The sequence below is a fragment of the Callorhinchus milii genome, unplaced genomic scaffold, assembly GCF_018977255.1.
Source record: "Callorhinchus milii isolate IMCB2004 unplaced genomic scaffold, IMCB_Cmil_1.0 Scaffold15, whole genome shotgun sequence".
Taxonomy (NCBI): Eukaryota; Metazoa; Chordata; class Chondrichthyes; order Chimaeriformes; family Callorhinchidae; genus Callorhinchus; species Callorhinchus milii.
Window position 1 is genome coordinate 229370 of NW_024704756.1, and position 20144 is coordinate 249513.

At 50.1% G+C, this 20144-nt stretch overlaps 1 protein-coding gene across 1 annotated transcript; it reads right to left on the reverse strand.

The window, feature by feature from the left end:
• Window positions 1-432: 432 nt before the first annotated feature.
• Window positions 433-18769, reverse strand: nup62l (nucleoporin 62 like). Its single transcript, XM_042340798.1, has 17 exons — window positions 18193-18769; window positions 17341-17433; window positions 16717-16791; window positions 15801-15890; window positions 14766-14936; window positions 11233-11245; window positions 10126-10544; window positions 9273-9365; window positions 8646-8720; window positions 7730-7819; window positions 6703-6865; window positions 3084-3228; window positions 2415-2464; window positions 1732-1866; window positions 1352-1463; window positions 921-987; window positions 433-583 (listed from the first exon to the last, which is right to left on the reverse strand). Exons 1-17 carry the CDS (start codon window positions 18767-18769, stop codon window positions 492-494), a joined length of 2460 nt encoding a protein of 819 aa, XP_042196732.1. The 3' UTR covers window positions 433-491.
• Window positions 18770-20144: the final 1375 nt, after the last annotated feature.

The window sequence follows — 20144 nt, forward strand, 5'->3', positions numbered from 1 at the left end:
TGTCCAGAATAGTAAAACCAGAGGACATGGCTTCCAATTGAAGGTGGAGAAACTCGGAACAAATCTACGCATGCGCAACCACAATTTCAGTGAACGAATAGTGAACCTGTGGAATAACCTCCCGAGGGTGACGGTTGAAGCAGGAAGTGTTGATTCTTTCGAACACAGATTAGATAGTTTTCTTTTAGGAAATAACATTGTGGGATTTAGCACATAGGTAGCTTGGGACATATGTACATGCGACCGCCAGGAAGGTGAGCTAGATGGATCATGGTCTTTTTTATAGTCCAGCAGAGACTGAGACACAGACTCAGAACTCAAGCAACAGTGTCTGTGAGGGACATGGACAAATCCAAAGATGATTATGGAGGAAGTGAGTGCCTCTCACTCACACACTTACTCACATAGACACACACACACACACTCACAGCCTGTGGTAAATGTGAGAGTTTTTATTGAATATAAAAAGCCGTTCGCAGGTTGAGAGGTGATCAGTCAAAGGAGATGGTGAAGTTCCTCTCCTGCTCCTTGCGGCGCCCGTCACACTGCTTTGAGACGTCCTCGACTTTCTTCTGGAGCAGAACTGTCAGAGGAGGAGAGTTAAAGAGCTCCACACGCAGCAAACTACAGCCGTGTACCCCACTGCCCACACACACCCCCCCATACACATACACCCCCCCACACACACACACCACCCCCCCCACACTCACACTCACCCACACACATACACCACCCGCCCCACACACATACACCCCTCCCCCCCCACACACACACTCACCCACATACATACACCCCCCACACACACACACATACACCCCCCCCACACACACACACTCACCCACACACACACCACCCCCCCACACCCATACACCACCCCCCCCCCCACACACACACTCACCCACCCACACACACCCACATACCCGAGTTCTGGTCAATCCAGTGTAAGGAGTCCATGTGCGCATTCAGGATTTTGCAGATTTGTTGCAGCTGAAAGAAGAAGAAAGTGACAAAAGTTCCCGAACTTGACACATCACACCTTCACCCCCCCCCTGCCCCCCCCACACACACAACAGCCCCCCACCCGTCTCCCCCCCCACCCACCCACCCACACAACAGCCCCCACCCGTCTCCCCCCGCACCCACCCACACAACAGCCGCCCACCCGGCTCCCCCCACCCCCACTTACATCACACCCTTCCCATCTTCCTCACCCGCCCCCACAAACACACAACACCCTCCCACACATACACCCTCCCTGCCCTCCCCCCCCATGCACACATCATCCCCATTCCTGTCCCCCACCACCCACACAACACACCCTAACCTTCCCCCCCCCCACAGTAACACTCACAGGATCACTGATCTCAGAGCAGCCGCTGGAGGTGTTCAGGTGCTGGATAATCTCCTTCAGGTCCTGAGCCATTCTCTTCAGTTGAGCGTCAATATTCTCTGCCAGTTTATACCTAGTCAGTGAGACACACAACAGCTCCTGTTACAGCAACAAGGTGGGGGGGGGGGTGTATTGTGAGTGGGGGGATGTAGTGGGTGGAGGGGGGTGGAGGGTGTGTAGTGGGTGGGAGCTGTTATTGGTTGGTGGTTGTAGTGGGGGGAGGGGGGTGTAGTGGATGGAGGGGAGGTGCAGTGGGTGGAGAGGTGCAGTGGGTGGAGAGGTGCAGTGGGTGGAGGGGGATGCAGTGGGTGGGCAAGGGGTGACCTGTGCCTATCACGTACGTGCGCTCTCGCTCCTCGTCGGCGTGCTGCAGGTAGATGGTGCCGTTCTGGTCCTTGACCGATTCCTCCAGCGGCACCAACAGGTCCTCCAGCTCCTTCTGCTGCGACAGAATGAAATCCAGCTCCTGGTCCAGCCTGGGGCACAGGGTCCTGAGTTAGTCCTGAGCCAGCACCGAGACCAGGCCAGGCCATCAGCACAGTATGATAGCGAGAGCACAATCCTGTACTTCGTGTGCGCGTGAGCGGGTGGGTGGGCCCGCACGGCGACTGCTGTGTGAGCGGATGCTGTGTGTGTGAGCGGGTGCTGTGCGTGAGCGGGGTGCTGCGCGGGTGCTGCGCGTGAGCAGGGTGCTGAGCGAGAGCGGGTGATAACCCAATCCCCACTCACACAACACCCACTCCCCACCCCACACAGCACCCACTCCCCACCCCACACAGCACCCACTCCCCACCCCACACAGCACCCACTCCCCACCCCACACACAGCACCCATTTCCCCCCACACACACAGCATCCATTCCCACACACACACACAAAGCACCTATTACCCCCCCCGCCACACATACAGCACCCACTCCCCCACCCACACAGCACCCACTCCCACCCTATGCATACATACAGCACCCCCCACCCACCCCTCCCATCACTGTCAGTGTAGGAGCAGCCCCAGATCGCAGACTCACCTCTTCTGATCCAGTTTGACTTTCTCCACTTGCCGGTGCAAGGCTGTGATCTGTAAACAAGGAGCAATGAGCAAGTCAGGGACATTGGGAGGTTCACTGCATGGGAGGGAGGGAGGGAGGCGATGGCCATGTTTCAGACAAGTGTATTTGCAAACCAGTAAAAACAGCCAATACACTGAAACATCAGCTTCAGTTCATGTCAGTGCATCAGGAGGCAGCACAAGATGGGAGTGTGTGTTGGGTTAACCGCTGGAGTCCAACCAGCTAAAACCATTTAGTTCACCATTGTGAGCGCTGTCTGGCCAGCTTCCCACTGCTTGTCTGGCCAGGATTACCAGGAGCCTCCCACCTGACTGGCTGCCCCTCCAAGTCGCTCACTGAGCCAGGCTCGGGGTCTGTTGCGAGATGTACCTTAATTACAATACTAATCCTGGCATTTGATACAGCGCCCAATCACGCCATCGAGACGTCAGAAAACTCTTCACAGGATACACTGTAAAGCCAATGACCATATTTTGAGAGTGGAACACAGCAGCCAATTTCACACAGTAGTGTCCCCACTAACAGTCATGGATTGCAGTGACCACATGGCCCCATGGCAAACACCCAGCACCAGAGAGCCCCCCCAGGTCAGGCAGGTTGTCAGGGTAACGTGACTCATGGACTGACCTTCTCCCCGTTCTCGATCAGCATGCGATCCCAGGCATTGACCTGTGTGGCCTGCTGCAGGAAGTGCTTCTCCTGATCCTCCAGCTCCACACTCCATTTGTTGATCAGACTCTCCAGCTGGGTGTAGGACATCACCGGCGGTGAGCTGCCGAGAGAGCGAGAGGGGAGAGAGAGAGAAAGAGCGAGAGGAGAGAGAGGAAAAAGACAGTTTTGAATGACATGAAGCACCCCACCCCACAGTCATTCCCGTGTATTAGAATGGAATAATAACCCTTGCATATGATATAGCGCTTTGCAAACACTCTCCCCAGAGAGAAGCACCCGGCTTACTTAATCCCTCACAGTATTAGGTACAGGTTGACAAGAATGAGTCTTAGCAATCCTAGAATGTGCGTTGGGGTAAATGCTGGAGTTCAACCAGCTAAAACGCACAGCTTTGCATTGAGAGCCTTGTCTGACAAGCTTCCTGCTATTTGCCCAGCAACAATTACATTTGTACAGCACCTTTCACGTTGGGAGGACGTCCCAAAGCACTGGACAGGAGGGTTGGAGGGCAGCGAGGAAGGGGATAGGTGGGTGACCGAAGACACAGTTGAAGAGGGTCTTGAGACGTGCCATGAAGGAGGCAAGGGAGTGGCGAAACTAAGGGACTGTGGGATTGAGTTCCAAAGGTTGGAGACAGAGAGGCTGAAGGCCCAACAGCCGATGGTGGGGCGGGGAATGCAGAGGACATGGAGCAGACCGGAGGCCGCTGAGCGGAGGGAGTGGACAGGTCTATATGGGGTCAGCAGGTCACAGAGGTAGGAAGGAGCAAGACTGTGACAGGCTTTGAAAGGCGAGGACGATGGTTTTGAACTGTATCCTCTGGGGACGGGGAGCCAGTGGAGCCGGGCAAGGTGGTGTTGATGGGGTCAAGGAGCCTGGAGTTAGAGGAGTCGAGCCTGGGTGTGCTGTATGAGTGGCTGAGGGTCTCGGCAGCCTGAGGGGAGAGGCAGCTCGGACAAGAGGAATACAGGCCACCAGTGGGAGAGGGAAGGAGGGAGGTAATCGGGGCCCCTCTCATGTCCAGGCCCTGGGCTAGTGTGTCAGCAGGTACCTCACAATCATGTAGCTCAGGAACTGGGCTGGAGTCCACAACACTTGTGCTAATATTCTGTTGCCAACCATGTCAGCCCCCACCCAGGAGGAGGAAACATTGGTTTACGTTAGAGAATCCCAGGCCCCACCACCCTGTCTAGTCTGTCCCAGAAATACTTGTGTATCTTATTTTTGGTCATTGAATTCATGGCTCTTTGTGGGATGTTCCTGGTGCAATTTGGCTGCCGCATTCACTGCACTTCTGTGGTCAACAATTATTCTCATGCAGCGCTTTGAGATGATCTACGGAACTAAAAGACGCTGTATCAAATGTCCCATCAAATTAATAACATTTACATAATAACTTGCACACAGCAGCACCCCACAAACAGTTATGTGACTCCACTGTACAAAAAGGGACAGAAGAACAAAGCTGGGAACTCCAGGCCAGTCAGCCTAACATCAGTAGTGGGGAAACTCCTGGAGACTATAATCCGGGACAGAATAAATCTTCACTTAGAAGAATATGGGTTAATAGGGACAGCCAACATGGATTTGTTAAAGATAAATCTTGTCTAACAAATCTAATAGAATTTTTTGATGAGGTAATGGAGAGGGTGGATACAGGTAGTGCAGTTGATGTCGTTTATATGGACTTTCAAAAGGCATTTGACAAAGTGCCATATGAAAGACTTGTAAGAAAGATAGAAGCCCATGGTATAAAAGGGACAGTGGCAGCGGATCCAGAACTCACTGGGAGACAGAAAGCAGAGAGTTGTGGTGAACGGCTGCTTTTCTGACTGGAGGGAAGTGTACAGTGGTGTCCCCCAGGGATTGGTATTAGGACCACTGCTCTTCTTAATATACATAAATGATCTGGACTTGGGTATAGCAAGTACCATTTCCAAGTTTGCGGATGACACAAAGTTAGGGAGGGGGTAAACAGTGAGAAGGACAGGAGCCAACTGCAGGAAGACAGAGACAGAATGGTAAAATGGGCGACACATGGCAGATGAGTTTCAATGTGGAGGTAATGCATTTTGGTAGAAAGAATGAGGGGAGCAATTTAGGCGGTAATACAATCTTAAGGGGGTGAAGGAACAGAGAGACCTGGGGGTTCAGGTAAATGAATCCTTGAAGGTGGCAGGACAGGGAGATACAGCTGTAAAAAGGGCAAATGGGATACTAGGCTTTATAAATAGGGGCATAGAGTACAAGAGTCAGGAGGTTATGATTAACCTCTATAAAACACTGGTTAGGCCTCAGTTAGAATACTGCGCCCAGTTCTGGGCACCACACTATAGGAAGGATGTTAAGGCATTGGAAAGGGTGCAGAGGAGATTTACGAGGATGGTACCAGGAATGAGGGACCGTGATGATGAGGAAAGGCTGGGGAGGCGAGGATTATTCTCATTGGAGCAGAGAAGGTTACGAGGAGATCTAATAGAGGTCTTCAAAATCATGAGGGGATTTGATAGGTTAGAAAGGGAAAAACTGTTCCCACTGGTGGGTGTGTCGGTGACTCAAGGTCACAGATTCAAAATAGTCTCTAAAAGAAGCCGAGGGGAGAGGTGAGAAGAAATGTTTTCACGCAGCGAGTTGTTCGAACCTGGAACGCATTGCCTGAAAGGGCGGTCGAGGCCGATTCGATAACTACTTTTAAAAACGCGGTGGACGGGTATTTGAGGACAGGTTTGCAGGGTTATGGGGAGAGGGCTGGGGAGTGGGATTGACATTAATTGCTCTTTTCAAAGAGCCACACAAACTCGATGGGCCGAATGGCCTCTTTTTGTGCTGTACGATTCTATGATTCTATGAGGTCAATGACCGATTTTATCTGGAGATGGTTGGCCAGGACACTGGGAATTCTTGTAATTATATTGTCTTGAAGTCTGAAAATATTCCTTTGACCCTACTTTGTTCTGCCTTCAAACTCCCTGTCCCCCTGACCACAATCAGTGCCAGAGACGCTTACGTAAAAAATGTTTGTTTTTGAAAAGCTATAAAACACACATTTCCTTTACCCACAGAGCTATCAGGTGGCCAAACACCAGCAACGTCTGTGATGATGGCTCTTACCAACCTGAGCTTAATAATCTCAGGAATTAGGTAAGCAGGATCCTCCCTCCAAGGAGAGAGTGCATTCCATTCCAACAATCTAGCTCTGGGATTTCCATGTGTAGGTGGGAAGCAGGGAATTCTGAGTTTGGTTTGGATACTCCTAAGCAGGTGATGGGCTTCCGTTTGTATCAAGACACCTGGCTGATCACGGTGACCGGTTTCTGTGTTTCAGACACAGTCAGGCAAAAAACAATGAGCTCAGGTTTCTGGTGATGCTCAGGAATTTCATCCTGTTGTATAAACTCCGGAAGTTTTAAGTGCATCAAAATGTCCAAATTGTCATTGTAATTTACCCCAAACTGAACCACACCCTCGCCTGAGGTTATCATTGCTGACAAAATCATCAACACACTTGCACACAGTCTGAACAGTGGCTTTGGAAGAAATGTCAGGAAATGGTCCCTCCCCCAACCTGTCCTACCTGCTGCTGGTGGCTGTGGTGGTGGCACAGGCTGTAGACACAGAGGCTGGTGTCAGGGTGCTTGTGGTCACAGTTGGGGCAGCAGACGCTGCTAGTGAGAAGCTGGCCGGTGTCTTCACACCCAGAGAGAAGCCACTGGTGGCAGCAGCAGCTGCCGTGGGAGCTGTAAACACACAGTTACTGGGGTTTGTGCAGCCAGGACAAAGGCAGCACTTTATATACCATACCTTCATACAATAGCACTGTAACATCACCTCGTATTCAACACGCAATACAGTGGAGGCCCCTCAAACCAGACTCTCAGGAACGGCCAATTTGTCCATCTTAGGCAGCGTCCAAGGTTAAACAACCTCTTCCCACTCAGCGGCAGTGCCTCCGCCTCCTACTGCCCTTAACATTGGATGGGAAGGGGACCAATTAACAGCGGCTCCCATGTGATTGACAGCCTGCAGGGACTCCAGCCAATCACAAGCGGCTCCGGCTGTCAATCAATCACGGTTTGGCTCCTCTCATCTCCATCCCGGAGTCGCTGGACACACGAGCCATGACCAGAGGGATTCTGCCCGGATTAACCAGATTTCTGTCTGAATGATCCGGCAAATTTAAAACAGGTGAGAACCCAAACAACAAAACCCTGCAGATGGTGGAAATCTGCAATAAAACCAGCCGCGGCTGAGACCCTCAGCAGGTCAGGCAGCATCGATGGAGAGAGGAAAGTGAGGTCACATTTCAGGTCAATGACCAAATATCGCTGGTGCCAAAGGTCATTGATCTGAAATGTGAAGTCACTGTCCGCTCTCCATCGATGCTGCCTGACCTGCTGAGGGTCTCAGCCGCGGCTGGTTTTTGCAGACCGCAAATGAATTGGGGCCGAGCGTTTTGTCCTGTTTACCCGGTAGCATCCAGCTGAAGAAGTACTTCCTATCATCACATGGATGGACTTCTCTATGCACCAGGCTCCTGCCAGGCCCATGGTGAACCACCGGACTTACACTCAGGGCTAGTTACAGCCCCACGGAGCACGTACCTGTGCTGGTTGCTGTGGTCACGGTCAGCGCTGTAGCCGTCGGCTTAAACCCAAAGCCAGCAGATAGTGTGGGAGCCGCAGGTGTCGTCACTGCAGGGAAAGATTCAAGTGGTTTATTTCATAAAATAGGAAAGCTCAGGACAGATGCTCTCTGTGAGTTGCCAGTGATTTGCTGCTCGCTACACTCCACAACACCTCCCTCCACAAGCTGCAGATCACCCAGAACTCTGCAGCCCGTGTCCTCTCCTGCACCAGGCTCCGTGACCCTATCCCCCCATCCTCACCCGGTTCCACTGGCTTCCCATCACACACAGGATACAGTTCAAGATCCTTGTCCTCACCTTTAAAGCCCTCCATGGTCTTGCTCCTCCCTACCTTCACCACCTGCATCTCCCTCTACAGTTGGTCTCTCTCTCCCCGCTCCACACTGTTGAGGAAGCGCTTCATTGTCCATCACATGAGACACTAACCCAAGGTCCCGTCTGCCTGTTCAAGTGGCCATTAAAAATCAAAAGACTCAAAAGGAGTTTTTCCCCAGTGTTCTGCCCAAACATTCTCCAGATAAAATGAGTTACTGTAGTTTCCAGTGAAGCTCTCAAGAGCCATGATAAGCCGCTATATGAAATGTAATCGTGAAGATTATAGACAGAGTTGGAGCCCGAGATACAAAAGCGTCAGCAATAACGAAAACCACCTGCGACTTATTGATGCTCAGCTGAAGGAAGGTAAGGGCTGGTGTACAGTGTGAGCGTAACCGAGGTGAGGGCCAAGCAGGGAAGCAGGTAATAAAGGAGAATAAAAATAATAATGATGCGAGAAGCCATTGGAAGAATAAATGAAGTGATGAGATGAGTCAGCACACGGCAACGTCACCACTGCTGACCCGCTCAGACTGAATGTCTCTAAATGAACTCACGTGAGAAGCCAGTTGTGGCCGAGGCCGGGAGCACAGAGGCCAAGAGCGGGAGACCTGAGGCCACAGCAGCTGGAGCTGGTCCCGTGGTTACAAAAAACACAACAACAGTGAGTCAACCTGATACACATGGCGGGGGAGAGAGAGAAAAAAGAGCACAGGTAGGGGAGGAGAGGGGAGGGGGGAAAAGAGGCGAGGCGTGTGAGGGGAAGCGAAGTGTGTGGGGCGAGGAGAGGCATGTGGAGGGAGTGGGGAGGGAGTGGGGCTCACGTTGGGGGAGGGGCTCAGGTGAGGGGGGGGGGAGGAGTGGTTAGAGCGCGGGTGATGGAGGGTAAAGTCACTGCGGAACAGTGCTGGAGGCGGTCACCCTCTTAATCCCCCAGCCCCTCACCCCTCCCACCCGCTACCCAGCCCTTCACCACCCGCTCCCCAGCTCCTCACCCGCTCCCCAGCCCCTCACCCGCTTCCTCAGGCCCTCACCCCCCCCTCACCCGCTCCCCAGCCCCTCACCCCTCCTGTCCCTAACCACCATCTCAGGTGCAGATCCCTGACTGTCAGCGCCTCCTCCAGGACATCCTCCTGATGTGAATGTGATTAGTTGTTGTTGACAATGAAGCACCGGATACCCACCTGGTGACTTTGTGGTAAAGCCCAAGCCCTGGGATGTGGGAGCTGTCACCACAGTGGATGCTGGTGCAGCCATCGCTGCTCCAAAACTGAAGCCTGGTGAGGCAAAATAAACATCAAGGCCATTGAAACATTCAGCCCATTGTGTCTGCGCCGCCTCTTAACAGTAATAATCATCCTTGTATTTGATATGGCGCAGCATCACTTTAGTGAAACGTCTCAAACGCTTCACAGAATATAAAGTGATTTGAGTGTGTATTTTGTGGGCAAAATACACCAGTCAATTGCACAGCAGCGTCCCACAAACAGTCATGAAATGAGTGAGTAACCGACTAACAACCGGGTTCTTACTACTGGGTAAACAGTGGCTGTGGAGTAAAATATAGATTAACTTCCAGCATCTACTCCAACACACACTCTGGAACTCTGTGCTTCCCCATATTCAGATCACTTTACAGTAATAATAATATTCCTTGCATTTGACACAGCTCACCCACTCGCATTTCTCTCCATATAGTGCAGGCTGACACTCGAATGCAGTGCTGGGAAGAGCCCTATTGTTGTAGGAGCTGTCCTTCACATGAGATGCTGATGGATATCTTATCTGCCTGTTCAGTTGGAGATTTAAGCCTCTGTAGCATTATTGGAAAAGAGTAGGAAGTTTCTCTCTTTCCCGGTGTCCTGTCCAACAATCCCCCAAATATGATTGGTGGCTCACTCACACCATGGCTGTGTGTGGAACATGTTCGCCTGCAAGTTTCCGTCCCAGTGTTTTGCAGTGAACCTTGTGAAGCGCTTTGAGACATCACCCAACAATGATTGTAAGAGTTATTGTTATTAAAGCTCAATGACCCACCTGCAGGCTGTGTGCCAGTCGGCTTTACTGTGGCTGTGGTTGGCACAGACGCTCCACAGCTGAAGCTGCTTGTTGCTGGTGCTGCTCCGCTGGCTCCGAAGCTGAATGCGTTTGCTGTGGTCTGTGCTGTGCCGGCCGGCACCGCGGTGAAGCCAAACCCAGTGGACGGTGTAGCCTGGACCGCGGAGCTGTTAGTGAGACTAAAGCCCCCGCCTGCTGTCTGGGCTGGAATGTTGCAAAAACTGAAGCCAGTTGAAGCAGCTGTTTGTGCGGGAGGCGCGACAGAGAGAGAGAAGCCGACGGTGGTGGAGGCTGTGCCTGGGGCCAGGGTCGGGGCCGGGGCGGGGGTGTTGCTGAAGGAGAAGCCACCAGCCTGGCCGGAGGAGCTGCTGCCAAAGCCCAAGGTACCCTTGTTCATCCTGAAGAACAAGAACAATGCAGGAAGGTGACAAGCGATCACAGGTCCTCACAGCTATCACAGGGTACCTTCTGTGCCTCAACAGGGGTACCTGCTCTGAAAGCTTAAGCTTTAAGGGCTCACATTTCTCATTGGTGCATATAATGCAGCAAATTGTCATCCTACATAGTTTTTGTATCACACTGTGTAAACTAAGCAGCACAGGAGAGTGTTGGATAGTGAGCAGTGCAGCCATCCCATCCCAACATTCTGTTCCACTGGAAGCACATTCAGCCGGGAGTCAAGTATTATATTTTGCAAATTTGCAATTAACACACAAAACCAGTTGCAAAGGTTACAAATGACACCCAGACACCCTCAGCTTTGCCAAGTCCCCTCTCACACACAGCTTATGAAGAGAGACTTAAAGATTTAAAGTTATTTAACACTAAAAGGGAGGACATTTAAGAATAACAAGTAATAGATTATTCACATTGGCAGTCAGTGATGAGACACATTACAATAAATCTCAAAACGAATGCAATAGGAGATTATAAAATACTGCAGAGAAAGAGAATTCTAACCACTGTAGTGAAAGGAAAATCCCGGAAAGAAGTTGATTCTTAAGGAAAAGCAATATTAGAGGTTTTGGGAAGAGTGTGGAAATCGATTGGCTCATATTGAGAAAAATACCAGAGTAAATTGGATACTGTTTCTGTAACACTGAAGGACAGAAAGAAACCAGGAACCTAAAGCATCAGGTTCTCCTCAATGGGATGCAGTTTGATGTTATGGTGTTTACATGGCAGAGTATTTTGTTTGTTCATTCGGGTGTCTGACACACATGGAAACCCATCCCCAGGCTGAACAGCCTCTAAATTAAACTACAAAATATGCAGGAAAATTTCCATTTGTCTCTCTCGCACCTAATTCAAGCTCCAATTTCGACCTATTTGGAGATAGGACCTCTCAGCATCTCCGTCCAACACAGCTGTGAGCTCATCCCATCCGGAAAATGTTTGCAGCGGATCCCATCTGCCCAGCGAGAACAAGTGGCTGAGATTCAGCCCTTTCTGAAGAATCCTTGTGGTTTGACTAACACTCACTGATGGGCTGAATTTAGTCTCTTCAACTGCTCCCTTAGCAGTGCAATTTTTTAGAAGTAGTTTCTGACCAGTGCACAAGCGCTTTTGGTCATCCTTCCACCCCCCCCCTTAGGGACTATTTTAGTGAGCAGCAGCTTTGTGCCGCGGGCGGATTATTACACGTGTGCCGTGTGTATTATTACACGTGTGCCGTGCGTATTATTACACGTGTGCCGTGCGTATTATTACGTGTGCAGTGTGTATTATTATGTGTGCCGTATTATTACACGTGTGCCGTGTGTATTTTCCTGTAAAGATTCTCTCTGTACAACATAAAATACTTTGAAGTAATTAAAAAGGCTCTAAAAATGGACCTCAAAATGACAGGAGCAGCCAGTCTCCTTTACCTTGGCGGACTTTCTTGGACCTTCTTGGACCTTCATCTCCTCTGCCCCCACCCTTTAGAACTCCCTTGCCTTCTTCAAGGCCCATCTTGAGACACTCCTTTTCGACCACGCCTTCGGACACCCTCCTACCCTGTCCGTCCTTGCCCTTCACCTCTCCTGATCCAAACCACTAACTCGGGTGCAAATCTTTGACTGTCCAGCACTTTGGGACATCCTCCCGACGTGAAAGGAGCTTTACAAATGTAAGAAGGCTGTTCGGCTCATTGTTTCTGTGTTGTTCTTTGATAGAGCAAACCATTCAGACCCGTTGTCTTGTCTTTGCCCCTAGCCCTGCACATTACTCCTCTTTAGATATCTGTCTAGCTCCTTGCCAATACTCTCCGTGGTTCGGTAAGCAGAATGCTTCCCTCCAGGAGAAGAGTGCACATTCCATCCCAGGCCCAGGCAAATGTCGATGTGTCTTTGGCAACATATGTAGAACTCTGACTGGCTTGGATTCTCTTAGTCTGCTGATGAGATGCACATATCAGACATCCAACTGACCAAAATTAATCTTGGAAGCTGATATAGATCCTGCCTTGACCCTTGGGACTGGCAAGGCATTGCACAGCCTAACAACTCTCTGCATAAACAATTGCTCGTATTCTCCCCGTTCAGAAGAACAAGGGAAATGGAGTAGTGGACGAGAAAATAAATCAAGTTATTTCTATCACTTTACTGCAGGGATGATGTGTAGAGCAGTGCCGACCACACTACTGGTCTAGATTAGAGCATCGGCATGTACTGATTTCTCTTTAAACAGAACCTGCCGATAGAAAACCTACCAACAAGGATATCTGGGCAGAGGAGGAAGTGCTGGAGGGAGCAGAGTTTGATGACATCTGGGACAAGAGGCAGCAGCCCGAGTAAGTGATGTCAGAGTGTGAAGCAGTGATTGCCATCCATTCCGTCAGGTTTAGTCCATTCCTGTCACTGTGCTGATACAGCAAACCATTCAGAGAAATGTCCGTGGCAATGTATATGGGACTCTGTCTGGTCTGGATCCCTTGACAGGATGCACATGTCAGACATCCAACTGACCAAAAGAAATCTTGGAAACTAATCCAAATCCTGTCTTGACCCCCAGTCAAGTGGGTGACTTTTTAACCCACAAAATATACAGTCAATTCACTTTACAGTATATTCTGTAAAGCGCTTTGAGACGTCTCAAAGATGTGATCAGACACTAAATAAAATGCAAGGAGTTTCAATGTGGAGGTAATGCATTTTGGTAGAAAGAATGAGGGGAGCAATTTAGGCGGTAATACAATCTTAAGGGGGTGAAGGAACAGAGAGACCTGGGGGTTCAGGTAAATGAATCCTTGAAGGTGGCAGGACAGGAGATAAGCTGTAAAAAGGGCAATGGGATACTAGGCTTTATAAAAGGGGCATAGAGTACAAGAGTCAGGAGGTTATGATTAACCTCTATAAAACACTGGTTAGGCCTCAGTTAGAATACTGCGCCCAGTTCTGGGCACCACACTATAGGAAGGATGTTAAGGCATTGGAAAGGGTGCAGAGGAGATTTACGAGGATGGTACCAGGAATGAGGGACCGTGATGATGAGGAAAGGCTGGAGGCGAGGATTATTCTCATTGGAGCAGAGAAGGTTACGAGGAGACTAATAGAGGTCTTCAAAATCATGAGGGGATTTGATAGGTTAGAAAGGGAAAAACTGTTCCCACTGGTGGGTGTGTCGGTGACTCAAGGTCACAGATTCAAAATAGTCTCTAAAAGAAGCCGAGGGGAGAGGTGAGAAGAAATTTTTCACGCAACGATTTTTTCAATCTGGAACGCATTGCCTGAAAGGGCGGTCGAGGCCGATTCGATAACTACTTTTAAAAACGCGGTGGACGGGTATTTGAGGACAGGTTTGCAGGGTTATGGGGAGAGGGCTGGGGAGTGGGATTGACATTAATTGCTCTTTTCAAAGAGCCACACAAACTCGATGGGCCGAATGGCCTCTTTTTGTGCTGTACGATTCTATGATTCTATGAGGTCAATGACCGATTTTATCTGGAGATGGTTGGCCAGGACACTGGGAATTCTTGTAATTATATTGTCTTGAAGTCTGAAAATATTCCTTTGACCCTACTTTGTTCTGCCTTCAAACTCCCTGTCCCCCTGACCACAATCAGTGCCAGAGACGCTTACGTAAAAAATGTTTGTTTTTGAAAAGCTATAAAACACACATTTCCTTTACCCACAGAGCTATCAGGTGGCCAAACACCAGCAACGTCTGTGATGATGGCTCTTACCAACCTGAGCTTAATAATCTCAGGAATTAGGTAAGCAGGATCCTCCCTCCAAGGAGAGAGTGCATTCCATTCCAACAATCTAGCTCTGGGATTTCCATGTGTAGGTGGGAAGCAGGGAATTCTGAGTTTGGTTTGGATACTCCTAAGCAGGTGATGGGCTTCCGTTTGTATCAAGACACCTGGCTGATCACGGTGACCGGTTTCTGTGTTTCAGACACAGTCAGGCAAAAAACAATGAGCTCAGGTTTCTGGTGATGCTCAGGAATTTCATCCTGTTGTATAAACTCCGGAAGTTTTAAGTGCATCAAAATGTCCAAATTGTCATTGTAATTTACCCCAAACTGAACCACACCCTCGCCTGAGGTTATCATTGCTGACAAAATCATCAACACACTTGCACACAGTCTGAACAGTGGCTTTGGAAGAAATGTCAGGAAATGGTCCCTCCCCCAACCTGTCCTACTGCTGCTGGTGGCTGTGGTGGTGGCACAGGCTGTAGACACAGAGGCTGGTGTCAGGGTGCTTGTGGTCACAGTTGGGGCAGCAGACGCTGCTAGTGAGAAGCTGGCCGGTGTCTTCACACCCAGAGAGAAGCCACTGGTGGCAGCAGCAGCTGCCGTGGGAGCTGTAAACACACAGTTACTGGGGTTTGTGCAGCCAGGACAAAGGCAGCACTTTATATACCATACCTTCATACAATAGCACTGTAACATCACCTCGTATTCAACACGCAATACAGTGGAGGCCCCTCAAACCAGACTCTCAGGAACGGCCAATTTGTCCATCTTAGGCAGCGTCCAAGGTTAAACAACCTCTTCCCACTCAGCGGCAGTGCCTCCGCCTCCTACTGCCCTTAACATTGGATGGGAAGGGGACCAATTAACAGCGGCTCCCATGTGATTGACAGCCTGCAGGGACTCCAGCCAATCACAAGCGGCTCCGGCTGTCAATCAATCACGGTTTGGCTCCTCTCATCTCCATCCCGGAGTCGCTGGACACACGAGCCATGACCAGAGGGATTCTGCCCGGATTAACCAGATTTCTGTCTGAATGATCCGGCAAATTTAAAACAGGTGAGAACCCAAACAACAAAACCCTGCAGATGGTGGAAATCTGCAATAAAACCAGCCGCGGCTGAGACCCTCAGCAGGTCAGGCAGCATCGATGGAGAGAGGAAAGTGAGGTCACATTTCAGGTCAATGACCAAATATCGCTGGTGCCAAAGGTCATTGATCTGAAATGTGAAGTCACTGTCCGCTCTCCATCGATGCTGCCTGACCTGCTGAGGGTCTCAGCCGCGGCTGGTTTTTGCAGACCGCAAATGAATTGGGGCCGAGCGTTTTGTCCTGTTTACCCGGTAGCATCCAGCTGAAGAAGTACTTCCTATCATCACATGGATGGACTTCTCTATGCACCAGGCTCCTGCCAGGCCCATGGTGAACCACCGGACTTACACTCAGGGCTAGTTACAGCCCCACGGAGCACGTACCTGTGCTGGTTGCTGTGGTCACGGTCAGCGCTGTAGCCGTCGGCTTAAACCCAAAGCCAGCAGATAGTGTGGGAGCCGCAGGTGTCGTCACTGCAGGGAAAGATTCAAGTGGTTTATTTCATAAAATAGGAAAGCTCAGGACAGATGCTCTCTGTGAGTTGCCAGTGATTTGCTGCTCGCTACACTCCACAACACCTCCCTCCACAAGCTGCAGATCACCCAGAACTCTGCAGCCCGTGTCCTCTCCTGCACCAGGCTCCGTGACCCTATCCCCCCATCCTCACCCGGTTCCACTGGCTTCCCATCACACACAGGATACAGTTCAAGATCCTTGTCCTCACCTTTAAAGCCCTCCATGGTCTTGCTCCTCCCTACCTTCACCACCTGCATCTCCCTCTACAGTTGGTCTCTCTCTCCCCGCTCCACACTGTTGAGGAAGCGCTTCATTGTCCATCACATGAGACACTAACCCAAGGTCCCGTCTGCCTGTTCAAGTGGCCATTAAAAATCAAAAGACTCAAAAGGAGTTTTTCCCCAGTGTTCTGCCCAAACATTCTCCAGATAAAATGAGTTACTGTAGTTTCCAGTGAAGCTCTCAAGAGCCATGATAAGCCGCTATATGAAATGTAATCGTGAAGATTATAGACAGAGTTGGAGCCCGAGATACAAAAGCGTCAGCAATAACGAAAACCACCTGCGACTTATTGATGCTCAGCTGAAGGAAGGTAAGGGCTGGTGTACAGTGTGAGCGTAACCGAGGTGAGGGCCAAGCAGGGAAGCAGGTAATAAAGGAGAATAAAAATAATAATGATGCGAGAAGCCATTGGAAGAATAAATGAAGTGATGAGATGAGTCAGCACACGGCAACGTCACCACTGCTGACCCGCTCAGACTGAATGTCTCTAAATGAACTCACGTGAGAAGCCAGTTGTGGCCGAGGCCGGGAGCACAGAGGCCAAGAGCGGGAGACCTGAGGCCACAGCAGCTGGAGCTGGTCCCGTGGTTACAAAAAACACAACAACAGTGAGTCAACCTGATACACATGGCGGGGGAGAGAGAGAAAAAAGAGCACAGGTAGGGGAGGAGAGGGGAGGGGGGAAAAGAGGCGAGGCGTGTGAGGGGAAGCGAAGTGTGTGGGGCGAGGAGAGGCATGTGGAGGGAGTGGGGAGGGAGTGGGGCTCACGTTGGGGGAGGGGCTCAGGTGAGGGGGGGGGGAGGAGTGGTTAGAGCGCGGGTGATGGAGGGTAAAGTCACTGCGGAACAGTGCTGGAGGCGGTCACCCTCTTAATCCCCCAGCCCCTCACCCCTCCCACCCGCTACCCAGCCCTTCACCACCCGCTCCCCAGCTCCTCACCCGCTCCCCAGCCCTCACCCGCTTCCTCAGGCCCTCACCCCCCTCACCCGCTCCCCAGCCCCTCACCCCTCCTGTCCCTAACCACCATCTCAGGTGCAGATCCCTGACTGTCAGCGCCTCCTCCAGGACATCCTCCTGATGTGAATGTGATTAGTTGTTGTTGACAATGAAGCACCGGATACCCACCTGGTGACTTTGTGGTAAAGCCCAAGCCCTGGGATGTGGGAGCTGTCACCACAGTGGATGCTGGTGCAGCCATCGCTGCTCCAAAACTGAAGCCTGGTGAGGCAAAATAAACATCAAGGCCATTGAAACATTCAGCCCATTGTGTCTGCGCCGCCTCTTAACAGTAATAATCATCCTTGTATTTGATATGGCGCAGCATCACTTTAGTGAAACGTCTCAAACGCTTCACAGAATATAAAGTGATTTGAGTGTGTATTTTGTGGGCAAAATACACCAGTCAATTGCACAGCAGCGTCCCACAAACAGTCATGAAATGAGTGAGTAACCGACTAACAACCGGGTTCTTACTACTGGGTAAACAGTGGCTGTGGAGTAAAATATAGATTAACTTCCAGCATCTACTCCAACACACACTCTGGAACTCTGTGCTTCCCCATATTCAGATCACTTTACAGTAATAATAATATTCCTTGCATTTGACACAGCTCACCCACTCGCATTTCTCTCCATATAGTGCAGGCTGACACTCGAATGCAGTGCTGGGAAGAGCCCTATTGTTGTAGGAGCTGTCCTTCACATGAGATGCTGATGGATATCTTATCTGCCTGTTCAGTTGGAGATTTAAGCCTCTGTAGCATTATTGGAAAAGAGTAGGAAGTTTCTCTCTTTCCGGTGTCCTGTCCAACAATCCCCCAAATATGATTGGTGGCTCACTCACACCATGGCTGTGTGTGGAACATGTTCGCCTGCAAGTTTCCGTCCCAGTGTTTTGCAGTGAACCTTGTGAAGCGCTTTGAGACATCACCCAACAATGATTGTAAGAGTTATTGTTATTAAAGCTCAATGACCCACCTGCAGGCTGTGTGCCAGTCGGCTTTACTGTGGCTGTGGTTGGCACAGACGCTCCACAGCTGAAGCTGCTTGTTGCTGGTGCTGCTCCGCTGGCTCCGAAGCTGAATGCGTTTGCTGTGGTCTGTGCTGTGCCGGCCGGCACCGCGGTGAAGCCAAACCCAGTGGACGGTGTAGCCTGGACCGCGGAGCTGTTAGTGAGACTAAAGCCCCCGCCTGCTGTCTGGGCTGGAATGTTGCAAAAACTGAAGCCAGTTGAAGCAGCTGTTTGTGCGGGAGGCGCGACAGAGAGAGAGAAGCCGACGGTGGTGGAGGCTGTGCCTGGGGCCAGGGTCGGGCCGGGGCGGGGGTGTTGCTGAAGGAGAAGCCACCAGCCTGGCCGGAGGAGCTGCTGCCAAAGCCCAAGGTACCCTTGTTCATCCTGAAGAACAAGAACAATGCAGGAAGGTGACAAGCGATCACAGGTCCTCACAGCTATCACAGGGTACCTTCTGTGCCTCAACAGGGGTACCTGCTCTGAAAGCTTAAGCTTTAAGGGCTCACATTTCTCATTGGTGCATATAATGCAGCAAATTGTCATCCTACATAGTTTTTGTATCACACTGTGTAAACTAAGCAGCACAGGAGAGTGTTGGATAGTGAGCAGTGCAGCCATCCCATCCCAACATTCTGTTCCACTGGAAGCACATTCAGCCGGGAGTCAAGTATTATATTTTGCAAATTTGCAATTAACACACAAAACCAGTTGCAAAGGTTACAAATGACACCCAGACACCCTCAGCTTTGCCAAGTCCCCTCTCACACACAGCTTATGAAGAGAGACTTAAAGATTTAAAGTTATTTAACACTAAAAGGGAGGACATTTAAGAATAACAAGTAATAGATTATTCACATTGGCAGTCAGTGATGAGACACATTACAATAAATCTCAAAACGAATGCAATAGGAGATTATAAAATACTGCAGAGAAAGAGAATTCTAACCACTGTAGTGAAAGGAAAATCCCGGAAAGAAGTTGATTCTTAAGGAAAAGCAATATTAGAGGTTTTGGGAAGAGTGTGGAAATCGATTGGCTCATATTGAGAAAAATACCAGAGTAAATTGGATACTGTTTCTGTAACACTGAAGGACAGAAAGAAACCAGGAACCTAAAGCATCAGGTTCTCCTCAATGGGATGCAGTTTGATGTTATGGTGTTTACATGGCAGAGTATTTTGTTTGTTCATTCGGGTGTCTGACACACATGGAAACCCATCCCCAGGCTGAACAGCCTCTAAATTAAACTACAAAATATGCAGGAAAATTTCCATTTGTCTCTCTCGCACCTAATTCAAGCTCCAATTTCGACCTATTTGGAGATAGGACCTCTCAGCATCTCCGTCCAACACAGCTGTGAGCTCATCCCATCCGGAAAATGTTTGCAGCGGATCCCATCTGCCCAGCGAGAACAAGTGGCTGAGATTCAGCCCTTTCTGAAGAATCCTTGTGGTTTGACTAACACTCACTGATGGGCTGAATTTAGTCTCTTCAACTGCTCCCTTAGCAGTGCAATTTTTTAGAAGTAGTTTCTGACCAGTGCACAAGCGCTTTTGGTCATCCTTCCACCCCCCCCCTTAGGGACTATTTTAGTGAGCAGCAGCTTTGTGCCGCGGGCGGATTATTACACGTGTGCCGTGTGTATTATTACACGTGTGCCGTGCGTATTATTACACGTGTGCCGTGCGTATTATTACGTGTGCAGTGTGTATTATTATGTGTGCCGTATTATTACACGTGTGCCGTGTGTATTATTATGTGTGCAGTGTGTATTATTATGTGTGCCGTATTATTACACGTGTGCCGTGCGTATTATTACGTGTGCAGTGTGTATTATTATGTGTGCCGTATTATTACACGTGTGCCGCGTGTATTATTATGTGTGCTGTATGTATTATTACACGTGTGCCGTGTGTATT